Source organism: Schistocerca americana, chromosome X (genome assembly GCF_021461395.2).
Source record: "Schistocerca americana isolate TAMUIC-IGC-003095 chromosome X, iqSchAmer2.1, whole genome shotgun sequence".
In the NCBI taxonomy this organism is placed as follows: domain Eukaryota; kingdom Metazoa; phylum Arthropoda; class Insecta; order Orthoptera; family Acrididae; genus Schistocerca; species Schistocerca americana.
The window spans coordinates 770,141,804-770,162,563 of record NC_060130.1 but is presented as its reverse complement, the minus strand read 5'-3'; the positions used below and the strand labels follow the sequence as shown (position 1 = coordinate 770,162,563).

Sequence of the window (20,760 nt, the reverse complement as noted above, 5' to 3'; positions counted from 1 at the left end):
TTATTCACTCAATGACTAGTTTAAGGCCGGGATCCATTTTCAAATCATCATAACATAGTCAAAAATGGTGTTTCCAAAAATGCAAAAACTTTGTAAAAATGTGCAAACACACTGCTCATTTGCATATTATTGACATAGTTTTGGCATTTTCGGAAGTACCATTTTTGACTATGTTACGATGATTTGAAAGTGAGTTCTGGCCAGAAACTAGTTATCGAGTTATTGAAAAAATTGAGATTTGCAACTTTGGCTGGTTTTTTGTTGCACCAATTAAGAGAAGTTGCTGGCCTACAATTATTACAGCATGCTGAAAGTTCGTAAATTGGACACTACTGTTAGTTACAACTGCCAGTTTGTTTTATGTATGTGCATGAGTTTTTTTAAAAAAAAACAAGAAATAAAATAACAAAACGTGTGATTGGAAAATAAAGTCCATATAGTTTAGCAATGCCATGTAGTGGGCGCTGTAAACTGGTACGAAATAAGAAGCAGCCAATGGTCTCAGTGTGAATTCAACCTTTGACATGGATGGACCAGTTGGGACTAACGTAATATTTTAACTTACATCTGCTAATACAAACTTTATTACTGACTCACACTTAACACTTATATAACTGTACACATAATAAGGTATGCACATTACCTTATTTTAACTTGTTCCTTATATGTTCTTTAGCATTGAAGATGGCCACACACTGACTAAAATCTGAATTTGCAATAAACATTATTTGCAACTGATTGCTGTACTTTTTACCAGCACTGCAGTCAGCAATCCATACAACAGCACTAAGTACCCGTGTCCTCTGGCTACCCACAACAGCATAATGGAAACATAGACCATGCATGTATTTGTTTGTACTTATTTAAAATGGTTCAGTTAGCTGAAAAACCTGTCAGGTGGGAAATATATGCCATGATTCCTTTCCTGCCTTTGAAAGACAGGTAAGTTGTCAAAATGAATTAGTTTATTAATAATGTTTATGGAGGAAACTTACAGAGTGATTGGCTTGTAAGAAAAGAGGATAAATCGTTCAAAGATGGCCATACTAATGGTCGGTCATGTTGAGGTGAAAAGTGGGTAACTATCTGTTGCTGCTGAAGACTTGGTACAGAATGTTGACGCATAAGTTCTAGAAAACAGAAAATTAATATTTTCATCCTTTTCTAATGAGCTTCCTCAAGTTTCAAAAAGAGATATTTACGAAATTCTTACAAAACACTTAAACTACTAGTTGTGTTCCTGCATAGATCCCGAAAATGCTGAGTGAGGTGTATAAATCCATTTGAGCAGCCTGTGCTTTAAATTTCCTTGTGCAAACTGTAACAATGATGGTGACTGTTTAGGATGAGTTGTCACTGAAGCGTTTGTGTGGTCTGCGGTTCTCACCCCTATTTCATAATAGGAGTAATCTGCTTCTATCAACAGCAGAATTCAAAAACATCAAATAATGTTAAGAGTGTCTTTGAGTGTGTTTTTCTCACTCAGTAACAACCAGAAATACTTACAGCGACAATAATATTTCAACATGCACTTAATTTTAATTGACTGGTGAGTTTGGCCGTGAGCTAAAGATGTCTGCCACTTACACCAAGAGCAGAATGGTATGTTGCATGGCCACTGCAGGATTAGTACAAGGGAGGGGGGAATATTTCATTGTTTGGCTCCAAGTGCTGACAACTCACAAGTGTGCACAACTAGCACTGATCAGCAGCTATCGTATAAATGCCAAACTGAAGGAACACGGATTCATGAACATGGATTATATAGACAGTCATCTTCAAATGTAATACATGATTGTAGCAAGTAATATGAAATCAAATTAAGGATGATACAATACAATGTAATGGGTAAAAGAAACATGACATTCCAAATGTTCAGTAAACATTTGCGATCGTGTCTCATATTGCAATTACTGTTATTAATTAAGGTAACATACTAATTTATGTAGGTTAGCAACTAACAGTAAGATTGGTAGGGGAAAGTTTGGTAAAGTGGCCAGAACAGGAAAAACAGGCCATTGGATATTTACGCTCTGAACACCACTGCCACCTGTCGAGAACTGGTAACATTAGTTCAAAAATACACTGCCATTGTTGTCAGTGAGATTGGCAGAGGAAGTTTGTTCCATTATTTCTCAGTAAAAACTTTTTCATTTATGAGTTGCCTGAGGTAACAATTCATTTTATCATTCTTACTACCTCACTTGTATGGAGAGTAATAATTTTTAACACTATAAATGTTTAAACAACACCTTTTTGCCTGCAAACATAGTTCCTTGTTATTTATTTCAGTTTGATAAGTTTTCTACCCCAATAGGAGTTGGTTACTCCCAACAAAACACACATAATACAAATGATAAAACCTGAATCCTTTTATATACAAAGCTCTCAGCCAACATGTCTGTTCTGTTGTATTTGGCCTAACACAAAGTGCGACTGAAGACAGTCTGCTGCACCCAACTGGTTTTCTTTCGTACACTAGGGCATGAAGATGCCTACAATATGCACCAAGAAATGAGAAAAACACCTTGGACTCTGTTGCGATGGCACTGTCCACGATACCTGTTTAGGTATGGAAAACTGGCCACGTGTAATACATCTAGTTCCAACATATTATTTTCTTTTTCACTTGAAAATATTTGGTGCGATACCTTATAATACATAGAGTCAAAATGGGTAGATGGTTAGCTATTAATAACTATGGTTTGGTGAAAATTGAAATTGTCTTTACGTGGCCATTTTACCCCCCTCCCCCATGCAGCCCAAGGTGTAGTCCTACGATGTCAATAATGGCTCTTAAGCAAAGCTATTTGACGCCTACTGATAGAGAGGATCTGATACTTTACCTGATAAGACATTTACAGGATAGGCAATTCTGCAAAAATACATCAACCAATGTTTCACATGTAGCGTTACTTCTGACACTATAAATGCTGAGTAACATCAAGACAAATGGCAACTATGGGAGCACTGTAGACTAAATCCACTCCACAGCTGGTTTGGCCAATGAGTGTGAGTGTACAATGTCAGTACTTGAGTCAAATGTATATTATAATGCGAGACCAAGAAACACACTCTAAAACAAAAACTACGCAGCATGAAGCAATTATCCAAATGGGACAGAAATCGTTAGGTGTGATGCACATGTACAGACACAAACAATTACAATTTCAGAAAAATTGGGAGAGTTATTCAAGATAAAGAGCTACACAAACTGAGGAAGTTGATAGCTTGTTGGTCCACTTTTGGCCCTTATGCAAGCTGTTATTCAGCTTGGCACTGATTGATAGAGTTGTTGGATGTCCTTCTGAGGAATATTGTGCCTAATTCTCTCCAATTGGCACATTAGATTGTCAAAACTACAAGATGGTTGAAGAGCACTGTCCATAATGCTCCCAATGTTCTGAACTGAGAAGAGATCCAGTGACCTTGCTAGCCAAGGTAGGGTTAGGTAAGCATGAAGAGAAGCAGTATAGAAACTCTCATCAAGTGTGAGTGGGCATTATCTTGCTAAAATGTAAACCTGTCTTACCATGAAAGGCAAATAAACAGGGCATAGAATATAGTCAACGTACCACTGTGCTGTATGGGTGCCACGGATGACAACCGAAGGGGACCTGCTATGAAGAGAAATTGTACTCCAGGCCATCACTCCTGGTTGTCAGACTGCATAGTGGGTGACAGGTTAGTTTCCTACCACTTTCAGGGGTGTCTCCAAGACATGTCTTTGATGATCATCGGGGCTAATTCGAGGTAGGACTCATCACTGAAGACAATTCTACTCCAGTCACTGAAATTCCAGGTTGAAGATGTGTCTGGAGATGTCCCAGACAGCAGTGGGATATCTAACCGACTGCACATGGCCTGTCAACCACATTTTGTTGTCCTTCATACAAGCCATTTTGGGGTTACATTTCGGAGAGATAATGCCTGCCTGCAAACAGTGAGAGTTTCTATGGCTCATCTTCATGTTTAACACACCCTTCCTTGGTCAGCAAGCCCGCCGGATCTCTCCCAACTGAGAATCCTTGGAGCATTGTAGGCAGGACCCTCCAACCAGCTCAAGACTTTAGCAATCTAACGTGTCAATTGCAATGTATATGGTCCAGTCACATTAATGTGAGCACCGACTGAGTTCTACATCACAATGCCATAAACACTAACACACAACTGGTGACAGCACTGGAAGTGGACGGTACATAAAGTGTGTCTGGGGATGCAAAAAACAGCTCACTTTTTCTTGTAATGTGAAAACTGAGTGCTTTATTTGATGTGCGAAAGGGCATGATCATTGGCTTTCATGCTAGGGATGGAAGCATTTCCGAAATTGCACTGGATGGACCAAAGGAGTCATTATTGGTTATAAGGGTACATGCTTACTGTGGGTCATTTGCTTGTGATCGGTGATGGAACTAGAAATTCTGCATTATACTTTTGCTGGCCTAGTATATCTCAATAAAACTCAATAGTAAGTACACAAAATCCTTCCCCCTTAAACTGGTGCACAGTGGCAGAACTGGTACAAGTAGCAAAGGATTGTGAGTACCCTTAATATTGCCTCAAGGTGACAGTTGGGGAATTCCGGTACTCAGGAACAATGGATATTGGGGCCAAACGTTTGGTGGCAATGGGTGGCAAGAGCTGATGCAACAACTGTTGGGGGAAATGATTGACCTCCACTGGTTCATCACTTATCACTGCTGGTTGTGACCTCAACTAGGTGGATCTACAGCACAGGCACTGAGATAGTACGTATGACGAGCTAATGGATTAGTTGAGATACCTTGGCCAGGTTGGTATTGCATGTAACTAGAATGTGGTAGTATAGACTTAGGCCAGCTGTAGTGCTGCTCTACTGTAGCTACTCGTTTGGGCCTGACATGGTCGTATCAGGGGTATGTAATCCCTTACTTGTCATAGCTCCAACTGATTTTAGTGTCGCACAAGTCGCTCCTGTCAGGCCACCACCTTGAACATAGGAGACCCTTATAGCCAATAATGACTCCTTTGGTCCATTCAGTGTATAGCCAAATGTGCAAACCAAGTGCAGTGAGGTAGTACAGTCATATAAGTATGGATATTAGCTCTATGTTTGCTGACTAAGGCGTCTGACAGCTGTGCCAGGGTAAAATCTCAGCTGTGTGGTGAGGTGTAATGATGAGAAGCAGGTAAGCGTGTCATAGCTTCCTTGGAGGCTACTGTCGTTGTCATCAATTTATTAGTGTGGGCTGTAAATATTCAGACCAGTCACTCCTCCCTAGAGATAGACACTGATTGAAAAGTGATGATCTGAGGTGTATTGCTGTTACTTTAACAAAAGGGCATAATTTAACAGATGAACTGCAGGTCATTATCTGATACTACGCTGTGCGTCATCCTCTCAACAGTGAACACGGTTGGCAATGCCCCAATTGTAACTACGGCTTCCTTTGATTACATTCCAGGCAATGTATGGAAAATTAAAGAGCATGTCCCCAACAAATAATCACAAAACCAATTTGTACCTGCTCTCATGAATGATTTGGAGTAGAACTGGTGGGAGGAAATTGCCTTGCTGGTGCTGACCAGTTTTTTGTGCATAGTTTGCAGGGCCAGACTGTATGTTCAATATCAACATCAATGTCTGGACAACATCAATCATGCTTTTCCAATGACTTCATCCTATATATCCCATGGTGCACCTCATCTAGTATTTGGAGTTTGGTTTGAACCACAACCCAGAATGAGGGTTGTTTGTAATCCAGTGAGGGAAACAAAGTAGTCTGTTGTACAAGATTCGTAACTTTACAAAGGTGCTTCACCCAACTACGGTACACATCATTAGCTACTTTTCTTAGAAGTAGGTCCTGATCTGTCAAATTTGGCACTTGTTGGGCTATTATCAGAAATTTTTCTAGTGGGTCTCAGATGTTTTCGTTAAACTGAAAACAAAGTCATAATCAGGACTAGTGGAAAATGTGATAAGTTGTCAGTATTGGCATATAGAAAAGTACGCCTGTAGTGGACCTCACAGTAGTAACTGCTTAAACCAAGACCACCAATTAAGTTATTGTGCTGGTATGTCTGCATCTGGGCCTTACAGCAAAATAAATGTAATAAGGAGTAATTTGGTCCAGTAAAAAAGAAGCATTAAGTTTTTTTTACATGAGAGCAGTCTTCAAACACTTCTGTAATTTTGAAAAAGCTGCCAGGTGATTAGTATACTACATAAATTTAAGCCAATAGGAAGAGTACAAAATATGTGTGGCCCATGGAATGAATTTGCCGTAATTGTTTATTTTACCCAATACCAACCGGAGCTCTTCAAAATTTGAAGGAGTAGAGAGATCATTAACTTAATCAACAAGGGCTGATATAGGTCAGAGACCGTCTCTGCTTAGTATGTAGCCATAATGGACACATTAGAAAAAAGTTACACTCTCTCTCTCTTTTTGCATCTGAATTTAATCTCTGTAAGTTCACAAAATAGTTGTAAATTTTTGAGATGTTGCTTGCAAATAGCCCCTGTGTGGATGATGTAGTCAACATAATTTGCGGCTTGTGGCACCAACATATCATATCATAGCTGCTGCAAGTATCTCTGGAATATCACGGTAGCATTTTCAGATGCAAATGGAAACCTATTTAAGTGTATATTCAACATGGTCAAATCAATCCGAACACTTAATGATTCCACATAACTGTTTTTAGTAGAGGTTTTGCAGGAAAAAGGTTACTTAGAGAGCTCAAACCAAGAACTGCTGATAAATCAACAAATGAAACAGCTTGTTCCTTCATGGAAATTCCACATTCAATTGTATAGTTAGGTACAAACTGTGACTTGGTCAACGTTGAATTTCGTCTAGCTGTAGAGAAAATATTAAATGAAGTGCCTTGTGAACATTAAAATGTCACATATCACCATGTGAGATTTAACGTGACAGAATGAAAAGTTCCTAGGAGAGGATTTTGTGATGTCATTTTGGCCTGTACAGGAAAATTTGTGCTACGGCACTGGTAGGTGTGTGGAATCAGTGCATATAAGAAGGTGATCCTTTGTGTACTTGCATACAAATTGCATAGAAGAAGATTCCAGCAGGAACACATTCAGACACTTCTTCATTCCATGCCACAACATGCAGTGCACGCAGTTTCTGCAGCAAACTAGGATCTAAAACTCGAGAGATCATGAACAGTTACTTAATCCCAATCATTTTTCTATTTTCATAGCCATAATTTTTGGTAAACTAATTCCAGTATAATCATCCTTCACAGTGTTGGAATTTTCAGAAACATTATTATATATGTTAATTACACTAAGTTTGATTTGTCTTTGAAGGTGGTTCAGTACTGTTCTGTCTAAAATTCATTTGTACTCTACAATGTTTGCAACATTTCACTAAAATGAAGACTGACACAACATTCCAATGCTGAAATGGTTCACAGCTACAAAAAATGGCTGGGCCCATTCCTTTCCCGCTCAATCAAAATACATAATTCAGAAAACATCAATTAGTAATAGTAAAGAAGTATATATACTTTCTCTGATAAAGTTGTCAACAGATGTAATAAGCCACAAAGTTTTAAGTCCACAACACTAAAAGTTCTAATTCAGCTATAAGAATGTTTTTCATATATATTTCAGACCATAATTTAAAGTACGCATATTTGTTGACTACAAATACAGATAACTCTGACCATTGACTTTTTAAATATTTATTTATTTCCTCAAACTACTTTTTGAGACTAATGAGGAATGCACAAGTTGTGTATCTATTTTCGTAGCATGATGCTGGATACTGGCTTGCGGCAGTATGGGCAGTGATGTACTTAATATCGACCTGGAAGTTTCCATTTTAATTACATACTGACCACACAATTAACTTTATACTGCAAACAGTAAACAGTGGCTGTCATATAAATCTACCAGTATCGGTTGTACAACTACTATACGGAAATGAACATATATATTAAAAGACACTGGTCACAGTTACCTGTATTTATTTTAAAATAACACAGTAATTTTTTCTAAAATGTCCATAAATGACAAATGTAATCTTAATATGCCTCATAAATGTTTCTACACTTGCAACTGGGTAAAATCACTGTCGTTTTAATATGAAATAACTTGTATGATTTCAAAATAATGGAAGTGATGCACACTACTTTACATTTAATATCTTGTACAGTTATTCACATTTGTTACACCTTGCATACATCCACAGACAGTAAACAGTACACAGTACACAATAGTGATGAGAAATTTGAATAACATTAATTCTACACTAATCAAGCCTACTCACTTGAGACTACATGAACTATATACATTGTGGCAAAGGTGTTCACAATGGGGGGGGGGGGGCGGGGAAAAAAATCGTACCTGGTGCAGATGACGCAGTAACCAATTGACGTTTAAAGGAGGCCGAACGCCTGGTTTTAGATCCCGGCCCTTTCGTTAACATGCAAAGCAGAACAGACACCATATTAAGGAAGTGAGTATGGGTCACATCAACAATTGCAAGACAATAATTCAGAAGATGATACATTATACAGCTCAAAAAGGAAAGTTTATTCAGAATTGTGATTAGCCTACATACGAAGATAAGTAAAGCTAATGATGATGGTTAAGCAAGCAAACATGCAGACAGATATACAAGCAAGCAGCAATGTCACTGGATGATAGAGTGTAAAATATCCACATCAAACCACACACAGCAGAATTTGAAATATCTGTGAGTTTCACATAAAAATATGTTAGAAAGCGTTTAGGATACAGAATCCATTTTGTAAATTATTGTGATACACCAGTAACAATACATTACCTGGAAACTTCACCACCATCCAATCTTAAACCAGTTTAATGTTCTTTTTAATATTTAAATTGTATTAATGTGAACACATTAAGCTAGACTGTGTTACAAGGATAATCCCCCCCCACACACACACACACTTCCACCTTTTAGACACATGTATATTCAGTGAGCAGTACATACAGTGCACTCACATAAATACGTTTAAATTATCAGGACAACAGTACATTAGTTTTTACATGTGGTAACAGAAAATATCTGCAGTGACAACGGCATTTAATCATAAATGTCAGCTTTTTATAAAAAGTTCAAGTTATTTCATCAATTTCACTAGCATGAAAACTGTCTCTGAAGAAAGTATTCAGTACGGATCCTAAAAGCTCAGTGACATTAGTGTTGGAAAATAGTAGACACACCAAACCAAAATGTAATGTCATATCTGCAACAGAACAAAGAACTCAACTCCATTAAATGACGTCCATTTCTTCTCAATATTATCAATCCTGCAAATCTAAGGCAAAGCATTCATTCCATTCCCTCAAAGTATTTTCTTTTATATATATTATTTAAATGCAAGGACTGATTTCTCTCATTACTGTGAGCTTCACACTGTAAAGGAGAAATAGCATGCTGTCCTTGTAATCAACAAATTTAAAAAAATGCCCAAACTGAAAATTATGAGTGTGCCAAAATTTCAGCATCTATCTAATATAGAACCAGAAAAATCCAGTAAAAATTAAATATAAATTACTCATGAAATAACATGCACCTGTTTGCTCATTCACAATACCTATTCAAGTAACGTGTCATCCACGTACAGCCTCGCAAAAGATGAGTAATATAGGAACATAAATTTATTATTGATGACAAAAAAGGTAGTTGCGGCAAGATCCATTTCCTGCAGTGTAGTCTTTTTGTCTACAGACAAAACATATCAGTGCTCATATTACAGATCATCATATAAAATATAGTAGATAAAATATTTTTTCCCACACGAAGGAAATGAACATGCCAGCAATGAATTAGTAACAAATTTGTTTCTTACCTGGTGAAGTTGCTTTGCCTACTCCAGAGTGCTTCCTCGAAAAACTTGCAGATCGCTGTCTTCCAGATTTCGGCTGAAAATCACACACATTACCAATGAAATGATTGCATTCAACTAAAACACGTATTATATAACAGTAACATCAATTTTCATTCATGTGTCAGATGAAATGTTTAAAATGACACCATTAACTGGAGGTCCAGAAATACAGTTCAAAAGTAGAGATAAAAATTGCTCAGCAATTTAAAACTGTTCTTCTCTTACTATCAGCAAAATGCTCACGAAATTTGTAAATTTTTCCCACAGTCAACAGCACTGGTGTGTTCTACGGGTTGCTTCCAAAAGTTGTGGATTCTACTGATGACAATGACAATTAATAACACTACATAAGTATAACAGAGAAAAAATAGTCACCCTCAAGTGATATTACACTTATACCGTGTAATGTGATGTCTAAACTCTCAATGGTCTCAATTCGCAATGAAGAAAGTCCACAGTTTCTTCAGGAATGTCATAACCAGCTGAAGCCACTCAATGATTAGATCCTGTACAGAAACCAAATTCAGGAGATATTGATAGCTATGTCTGACATGATGTTCCAGATGGTTCCAGCATTTCATGGGTCAGCTGAGGTGCAAGAGGGCGCCTGAGTGAGTAATACAAATTTGTGGGCTCAGGTCACCGTATGAGTAACACCAAAACATCACTGAACCATTTTCAGCCTGAACTACAGCCTCAGCACACTGTGAGTTAAACATACCAATGGGCCATTGGTGTTCCCAATGTCCTGAATGAGAGAAAAATCATGTCTCGTCAGACCACAGTACGTGCCTCAGCCAGATACTATGCAGTTTCTGTGTTGTTTGGCCATCTGAAGAAGTGATGTTTCATGAGCTACTGTGAGCAATGGCCTTTTGTGAGATGTCCGATACCCAAGTGCTCACTGCATTTTATTCCTCTCCCAATGTTTGCTAGGAAATGGCTGACATTGACCTGCACTTAGTGACAGTAACAATACTAGGTGATAAAAATCAATAAAAACAGTCTCGATCACATTTTCGGATTTTTTATTTGTTGGAAAGTGGTTTCGACCTTTTCCTCACACCATCTTCATGCTTACACCTCCTTTATGGCTGCTGGTGGCAGCAGTCACTGCAGTGACAACAATACTTCTACGGATCTTGCTCTGTCTGCTGCCACCAGCAGCCATAATGGCGGTGTAAGCCAGAAGATGGTCCAAGGAAAGGGCCAAAACAGGTTGGCAACAAATAAAAAATAAGAAAATGTGATCGAGACTCTTTTTATCGATTTTTAACATTTCATACTGATCACTGTGCTCCAGTCAAGAACCATTTCTACAATTGTAAATGCCAGATGTGTATGAAACAGATTATTGTTGACAATGCATGACACTCGTATTCAGTCCTGTCCATTATGTCAGTGGTGCATGGTTACACAACTGCCTGGCACCATTTCTACAACATTTACAGCACTCCAAAGAGCTCTAACATGTCATTTTAAGAGGGTGATTAACATTTAGTGAGTTTATTAACAATATTATTATTATTATTATTTTAATAACATGTTTTGGGTTATTACACGAGTTAAAAATCCATTTTTCTACACAGTATTTCTGGACAAGTCTTTATCTTCAAGTGTTACAAATCAGTGCTTTTGTGTGTGCTCACTATTTGATCTTATAGACTGAGTTTTTGATAGTGACCGCCCCCCACCCCCACACTTACAGCAGAATTTGACTCCTCAATGTCTGTCTACACTCTTTTACACCCTTTTTTTTATCATATTACCTCCCACTACTGCATGAAATGTATATGTCCTACATGTCCTCTGGCTCTGATGAATGAGTGCTAAACCCCAAGCCTTGCTTGCACTGAAATCCCATTTGTGTTTTTCTATGTCCTTGTATCAGCAGACTCCTTACTTCCACTGTCCTGTAAACTTCAAGCTTGCTTCACGATGTTTGTCCTGCCCTATTTTGTTTCATTATGATACACTAGCAGCATTTAGTGACACCTTCATTACTTCCCAGTTTCAGTCAAGTATGTCAATGATTTTCTTGTAAACCACCTTAACTCTTTTGATTGTTTCAGATACGGCATCCCACATCAGTGTGGCATATTTCTCAGTCTTTTTTCATAGGTTCAGTTCATTTTGGCTGCAACATTCACTTGATTTGTTGATCTAAATAACCATTACATTAGAAAATTACTTGAAAGTATTGTAGTGTTTTGACAAGGCTCTTTTCAGAATTAATTTTCACTCTGCAGTAGTGTGTATGCTGATTTGAAACTTCCTCACTGTGCCTGACCGGAACTTGAAACTGGGACCTTCGCCTTTCACAGGCAACTACTCTACCAGTTGAGCACAACTCACAACCTGACCTCACACCCTTACTTCTGCCAGTAGCTTATCACCTACCCTCAAAACTTCACTTAAGACTCTCCATGTATAACTGTAAGCAAGTACCCTGGATGAGAGTGCACAGCAGGTCATTTCTTTGTGAAGGGTCATTACAGTTCAAATTGTGGAGTAGGGGTTGGAGAGTGTGGATTTTCTATACACATTGCTAAATCTACCCTTTACACCCCTTATCTGTTATGCATTCAAGGAAGTCTGCTCTTTAAGTACTCATATTCTGAACCATGTTATAGAAATTATACTCTCTACGATCCTGTAATATTATTTTAAATATTTCGCATTCTCCTAACATCAGATGGTTTCTACTACCGTACACTTCTGGTAATTAGCTATGTTTACTATGTTCCTAAAGATCTCAGAAAAACTGTCATATCTGCTTGTCAAAACTGCATGATAAGACAATGCATAACAATTCTGTGATCATCATTTGGTCTAGTAAAGTTGTTGTTCAATGGTTGTGTTATTTATGAAGAATTATTGAGACATTCGGAGACTTTTCAATGACTTTTCTCCTCATTAAAATCCGTTCTACTTTGGAAAAAGTTTCCTTCTAACTTATTACATTTTATCCAACACCATACTATCTTATCATAGTGCTCAAAAATTTTAAACAATTCAGGCATTCATCTTGTGGAAGAGTATCATTTTCTGCACCACATGGGGTATACTTTGCTCAATCTCTTAGAAAATTTATCTAATAAAGAACTGTAATATGGGCCTGTAATCAATTTTTCCCCTTTCCAAAAATAGTTCAAATGGCTCTGAGCACTATGGGACTCAACATCTGAGGTCATCAGTCCCCTAGAACTTAGAGCTACTTAAACCTAACTAACCTAAGGACATCACACACATCCATTCCCAAGGCAGGATTCAAACCTGCGACCGTAGCAGTCACGCGGTTCCGGACTGAAGTGCCTAGAACCGCGCGGCCACCGCGGCCGGCTTCCCCTTTCCAGAGAGCTGATAAATATGCTATGCAACTCTCAAAAAGGCATCATCATTACTTTTCACATCATACAACAGAACTACCAACAGTAAGTGGGAATTCACTACAGGAACTCTACTGCAATAACTGTTACTAGCACTCAAATTACAATTAAATTCCCTACATATCATAAACCAAAATGAAGGCTGAAGCTGTTCTCTATTTGACAGTTAGTTTCCTCATCACAGTGTTTAATTATGAATAGTCCTATTGGAGTTGGTTGCCTTCTTCCAACCAGTGAAGTGACTTACCCAACTAGTTATAAAGAGACATGCAGTTTAAGTGGACTCCAAACCAGAGTGCAACTTAGTGTTTTGCACATACATAAAGCATTGATAAAGGTGAAATGTAACACTAAATTACTGTAGTAGTATCAAAACCAACCAGGGATTGCATTCCTAACCTTTGGATTTGCAATGTTTCACTCACCCATCTATTCACATGTCAACCATTATACAACATCATAAAAATTCACAAAAATTAGCCTTGAGTTTATCTATACAATGGCGATACATGGTCACACTTCTAATAAACTGTGAGCATCAACAGGCCCAACATATTGCCAGTTTTATTATGCCCAATGGTTTGTTTTCCCCATGGACCATCTGCTGAAAGAATAAGAAAATAAAATATGATATTTGTGCAATATGTGTAAAAATGATGATGTAGATGTCCACGTAATGTATGTGCTACACATATCCTGCAGCACAGTGATTTAAAAAGAGCTGTGTGCAATCCACAGTTCACTGGTTCCTCCCCCCCCTTGACCCCAACACATTTTGTATACCACTACTATCCTATCTATAGAACATTTAATGCATTTTCATTCTGTTTTACCTAACTTGCCTTGGAATCAAAATAAGTCATTGTCAATGAATTTCAATAAAGAGCCCTGACTTGAGAAAAAATTAACAACAACCTATAATACAGCATAGTGCCATCTTCAACATCGAAGGAAAGGATGGATCCTAATTGAGATTCATTCAAATAAATCTAAAATTGGTGGCCGATGGGATTTTATACAAATCATTGTGACATGCCAGAGGAGGTGCTATTGGGTCCCTAACTAGTTCGAGTACAGCCATATCTTGCAATTGTGGGGAGGGAAAACGTGTTATTTTACCCCCAAGCTACTCTGGCTAATTTGAACATATCCAGCAGTGTAAGTGGGATCTTTCTGGAAGGTATAATCCCCTTCTGGGAATCATTTCTGTGCCTCTGAATGAACAAAGTTACCACAGAATTTATGAGACACCTTTTCCAAAAGTGAAGCACTGAAACAATATTTTGTGGCTAATTCAATGTTACTGAGAGTGTGGTCCATGTCTAACCCACTTCAAGCTGTTCAAAGATTCTGCCCTGAAAAACAAGAGTCCAAATGGTGTCTTTGTGACATTACATTACTTGACGCAAAAGATTATACTCTTCTCACAATGAATAGCAAGTGCAACTGAGATAATACAAATCTAAGGCACTGTTTCTCATTATCCCTGAATTGTGTAGCTATTCAGAATTGCCAGTACTCTGTTACTACATAGGTAATACAACTGTTGTTTATCGGGAAACCTTCAGTCATTTACAGTAGGTGCTACAGCATTCTCTGTCCATTGTCTTCTTTTCCCGAAATATATTTAATTTTTGGACACTAGTGTAATACAAAGAAAGTATGAAGAAAAATACATACATGTTAGCAAGCACTGGACATAATTCATGTGACTTGTGGCTACATCTATACCATATGTAGCTCAGGTGCAGTGACTCACTGGCGAAACGACAAGAAACAAAAGTGAATTTTTCATGAAAGAGTTCTTCTTCTCACACACCATACTTCATCACATGCATGCAGTATACACTGAGGTGACAAAAGTCCTGGGACAGTTATAAGCGCGCGCACACACACACACACACACACACACACACACACACACACACACACACAGACACAGACGGTGGTAGCATTGCATATACAACATGTAAAAGGGCAGTGCACTGGCGGGGCTGTCATTTGTACTCAGGTGATTCATGTGAAAAGGTTTCGGATGTGATTATGGCCACACGAAGGGAATTAACAGACATGGAACACGTAATGGTAGTTGAAGTTCGATGCATGAGGCATTCAGTCTCAGAAATGGTTAGGGAGTTCAATATTCCAAGACCTACAATGTCAAGAGTGTAACGAGAATATCAAATTTCAGGCATTACCTCTCACCATAGACAATGTAGTGGCTGCCAGCATTCACTTAATGACCGAGAGCAGCTGCGTCTGCATACAGTTGTCAGTGCTAACAAACAAGCAACACTGTGTGAAATAACCATGGAAATCAATGTGGGATGTATGATGAACGTTAGGACAGTGCGGCAAGATGTGGCATTAATGGGCTATGGCAGCAGATGACTGACATGTGTGCCTTTGCTAGCAGCACATCAAGCTGCAGCACTTTTCCTGGGCTTGTGACCTATCAGTTGGACCACAGACGACTTGAAAACCATGGCCTGGTCAGATGAGTCCCAATTTCAGTTGGTAAGAGTTGATGGTAGCGTCTGAGTGTGATGCAGAGTCTGTGAAGCCATGAACCCATGTTGTCAACAAGGCACTGTGCAAGGTACTGTTGGCTCCATAACGGTGTGGGCTGTGTTTACAGGGAACAGACTGGGCCCTCTGGTCCTACTGAACCAATCATTCACTGGAAATGCTATGTTCGGCTACTTGGAGACTATTTGCAGCCATTCATGGATTTCTTGTTCTGAAACAGCAATGCACAATGTCACCGGGCCACTATTGTTCACAACTGATTTGAAGAACATTCTGGACAATTCAAACGAATAATTTGGCCACACAGATTGCCCACCATGAATTCCATCAAACATTTACAGGCCATAATCAAAAGGTTGGTACACAAAATTCTATACTGGCAACATTTTCGCAGTTATGGACAGCTATGGGGGGCAGCGTGGCTCAATATTTCTGCAGGGGCTTCCAATGCTTTCTTGAGTCCATGTCATGTCAAGTTTCTGCACTACACCAGGCAAAAGCAGGTCTGCCATGATATTAGGAGATATCCCATGACTTTTGTCACCTCAGTATATTACCAACAACTGAGGTGGTGAGACGAAGAAACAATTGTGCTGACAGATTAATCAGTGTTACCAAAGGAAAGGATTATTGGTCAGAAGAGTTGTGTAAATTTTTAAATCAATGATCACTGATGACTGTGCACACTGAGAATGGCACAATAAAACACAATACTACAATTAAAGGCAGTGTAGGCACGTAGTCCTTTTCTGCAAAGAGACTGGTCTGTTCGCCACCTAATTTTTCCAGCTTCCTTTGTCCTAGATACTAAAGTTCTAATTCAAATTGTTAAACCATAAAAGACACACATTTATTCCAAGCTTTGTGGTTGGCAACTCCAATAGATGTGCGTTTATCACCCAATGCCCAGTTACGCAGTTTGTTGGCCATTTACAATGCTGCATTCTATTCCATTTCATCATTACAGAGCCTTTCTACTGACAATGGTAGTGTCCCTCCTCCTAGAGTGCTCTGGTATTATGTTCCAGCAGAATAATGACTGATATCATGTCACTCCAACTGTCTAAGACAGACCTTTTGATCAGCAGATGCCGCTCCTTCCTTATTGATGACATTCACTTGATAGATGTCCCCCATATGACAGAATCAGTCTCCACACATGACCTATGGAATCACATCATAGCAACTTGGAAGTCACAGGACAACAAGGGAGCATACATATTTTAAAATCCCATGATACCCTATGAAAAACTTCTTGTTGCTACAACAGGTTCAATAACAACCAGTTCTCTTGGTAAAAATTTGTGAAGTAGTGATGAAAATAAATGTCTTGTCATTAACAATCTGTATATTAAATGATTTTTTACTGGTTCCATTATTCTAAAGCAACACTTTTCTTTAACAGCTGTGGAATTTATAAGTGAACTAGTTAGCCAGCACAGGTTGGGGCGCAGGGTACCCAAGTAATGAAAATTTAGAATGAGATAATTTTTCCCACGGGATTTGCAGTTCAACCGGCAATCGAATAGTTTTGCATACAAATGAACACAGACTTTAAAACATAGCCAAATAAAGTTATCAGCAGGCAGATAGAAACATCAGGTTAAATCCACTCAATCCTTAACTGAGCAACTTCAGTGTAAATCACTGACAAAAAAGCACATGAGTTGGAACATTTCAGGAGAGAGGAAAAATACCTTGTTAACATTATTAGATTACTATATGTTGGAAGTTGGGAGTGAAACTTTTTGTAAAAAAATTGTTATACTTACGATAGCACCAGCATCTCCATCAGGTTCATCAAAGGACCTTGCAGAATCTGAAAAATGAATTTATTATCAGTCTAACAGTTGCAAAATTGTCAGCAGACTATCCCCCAATTTCTTTATTGTTAATAGCATTGTTTCTTATCACAAGCACGTGCCAAGGATCTAAGATACAGTCAAGTCCTCATTCAGCCTGTAGCTGAATCTACAACAGCAAATATTGTAAAATGCAATCCTCTAAACAGCAGCATAACAAGTTCAGTTGCAAACAAGCACCAATAAGAATCCCCCACCTAGAACAGAAAGCCTAACATCAGCAGGTCAGAGCATCTTCTTTGCAGCAGTACGTACAATATAAGCACACTGTGAATTTCATCTGATGCTACTTTATCTTTCACAAAGAGTCACATCCTCCTATTGGCAATATTTTTTTCCAGATCAACAATGAGCTAATCATATTTAACACAGATGCCATACTGTGTCCATAAAACATTTCAACATTCACACATGGCCCAATAGGCATCTCAATGAAATCATTTGCTTGTCCTTTTGTGAATGGAGACTCCTCATAATACTCTGGACCATTTTATTTCCAGGGAACAACTGATGAATGGTCACTCACAACACTAATGGAATCAATGGAGAAATTCCACCACTAGTAATTCAATACACCCCAGAGACCACAGAATTATATTATGTTCTGCACTGGACATAGTAAGCTTCTTTTCAATATGATCAGTGCTTTCATTTTAAAGTGCTCATATACACACATCAAAAAAAGTTTTTAATGGGCTCGGTTCTGAGAGTTCCAGAACCTGTACAGAAAATTGGAATAGAGATCAACAGAAACATCATTTCCGCCATTTTTAGTGCTCATGAGAACCACACGTTGCATGTTGTACCACCATACAGGAAGACCTTCAGAGGAGATGGTCCAGATTGCTGTACACACTGGCACCTGTAATACCCAGCATCAAATCCTTTTGCATTGATGCATGTCTGTATTCATCATGGTATACTATCCAATTGTTCATAAAGGCACTGTTCGTCCAGATTGTCCCACTCCTGAACAGCGATTCAGCATAGATCCCTCAGAGTTGTTGTTTGGTCATGTCGTCCATAAACAGCCCTTTTCAATCTATCACAGGCATGTTTGATAGGGTTCATGTCTGGAGAACATGCCGGCCACTCTAGTCAAGCGATGTCGTTATCCTGAAGGAAGTCATTCACAAGATGTGCATGATGGGGGCGCAAATTATCGTCCATGAAGACGAATGCCTCGCCAATATGCTGCCGATACAGTTGCACTGTCGGTTGAAGGATGGCACACACATATCGTACAACTATTATGGCGCCTTCCATGACCACCAGCAGCGTATGTCAGCCCCACATAATGCTATCCCGAAAAAACAGGGAACCTCCATCTTGCTGCACTCGCTGGACAGTGTGCCTAAGGCGTTCAGCCTGACCGGGTTGCCTCCAAACACATCTCTGATGATTTGATGATTGTCTGGTTGAAGGCATATGCGATACTCATTGGTGAAGAGAATGTGATGCCAATCCTGATCGGTCCATTCGGCATGTTGTTGGGCCCATCTGTACTGTGCTGCATGGGGTCATGGTTGCAAAGATGGACCTCACAATGGACGTCAGGAGTGAAGTTGCGCATCATGCAGCCTATTGCGTACAGTTTCAGTCATAACACAACGTACTGTGGCTGCAAGAAAGCATTATTCAACATGGCGGCGTTGCTGTCAGGGCTCCTCTGAGCCATCATCTGTAGGTAGCAGTCATCCACTGCAGTAGTAGCCCTTGGGCGGCCTGAGCAAGGCATGTCATCGACAGTTTCTGTCTCTCTGTATCTCCTCCACGTCCAAACAACACCGCTTTTATTCACTCCGGGATGCCTGAACACTTCCCTTGTCGAGAGCCCTTCCTGGCACAAAGTAACGATGTGGACACGATCAAACTGCAGTATTGACCGTCTAGGCATGGTTGAACTCCAGACAACACGAGCCGTGCACCTCCTTCCTGGTGGACTGACTGGAAATGATCGACTGTCTGACCCCCTCCGTCTAATAGGCACTGCTCATGCAAGGTTGTTCACATCTTTGGACAGGTTTAGTGACATCTCTGAACAGTCAAAGCGACTTTGTCTGTGATACGATATCCACAGTCAATGTCTATCTTCAGGAGTTCTGGGAACTGGTGTGATGCAAAACTTTCTTTGATGTGTGTATAACACAACACAAATAAGTATATAACACAAATAAGTTTAAGAAAGACATCTGCCATTGATAATTTACCACTTGCCAGTAAATTGGTAAATGCTGTCAGTCTCCTCGATAACCAGTTACTCAGATTGTGAGTTACCTGCATATAAATCCAAAACTGCCTTGGTCAAATTGCAAGAGATCTCACTGTTCTTGAATATTACAATATTATGAAAAGGAAAGTTTCTACTCACGTAGCAACTTTCCTTTTCATAATATTATTACATTCCATCCTGGATTTTCCATTGTTTGTTCTTGAATATTCGTGCATAAACACTCTAAAGGGCAGAATACAGATTCAATACTACACATAGAGCCGACAGAATGCAGCTAGCATTTTGTGTCATGAAGAATTGCTATTGCATGGTTAATGGCTAATGGCTCACACCATCTTGGCTAAGATACAAACAGGACTTCTCCGGAAAGTGAGTGAATTCATATTCAATTGAGAATATTGGACCTATCAACCTAATGACATACATGTGTCATCTTTAGATTATAGCAGTATATACATGTTCTGTCTAGTCTATTCCCAACCTGTCACTCAGTCACTCATGAACCATACCTCAGTCTTCATAGTCCTTGCAAGCACAGAAGGTCTCTCACTAAACCCGGGACCAAAAAAACTAGCAAAACATCAAAAGTGAAGGGGTCAGCTGTTTTCATCATCACATTAATATGTGAGAATAAGGAAACTGAAACTGATGTAAAGTCTCTTCTAAAGAAAATTATAAATAATAATACCTAGTCGTATCTCCAGTCAGGTAAACTGACAAGCAATAGCAGTATGGTAGAATGTTGAAAAATCACCAGCAAACAAGGCTTATTCCAAAGCACTCCTCACCTACAAGAATATGATATGGTGTGATGGCAAAATAGATAATCAAATAATTATTTCACTGAGTAAACTGTTGTCCTGAGTAAAATGTA

The 20,760-nt window shown here is 38.9% G+C and overlaps 1 protein-coding gene across 8 annotated transcripts in view; it reads right to left on the bottom strand.

Moving 5' to 3' along the window:
- Positions 1-20,760, bottom strand: part of LOC124554970 (CLIP-associating protein 1-A) — a 250,544-nt gene that overhangs the window by 163,598 nt on the left and 66,186 nt on the right. For 6 of the 8 annotated variants that reach the window (XM_047128704.1, XM_047128701.1, XM_047128703.1 and 3 more), the window contains exons 8-10: positions 17,564-17,610; positions 9,835-9,907; positions 8,360-8,428 (exon numbers count right to left, since the gene is read on the bottom strand). In XM_047128704.1, the coding sequence (XP_046984660.1) occupies positions 8,360-8,428; positions 9,835-9,907; positions 17,564-17,610 (189 nt within the window). The remainder of the gene's footprint in view (positions 1-8,359; positions 8,429-9,834; positions 9,908-17,563; positions 17,611-20,760) is intronic. The other 2 variants (XM_047128707.1, XM_047128708.1) reach the window with 1 other exon arrangement.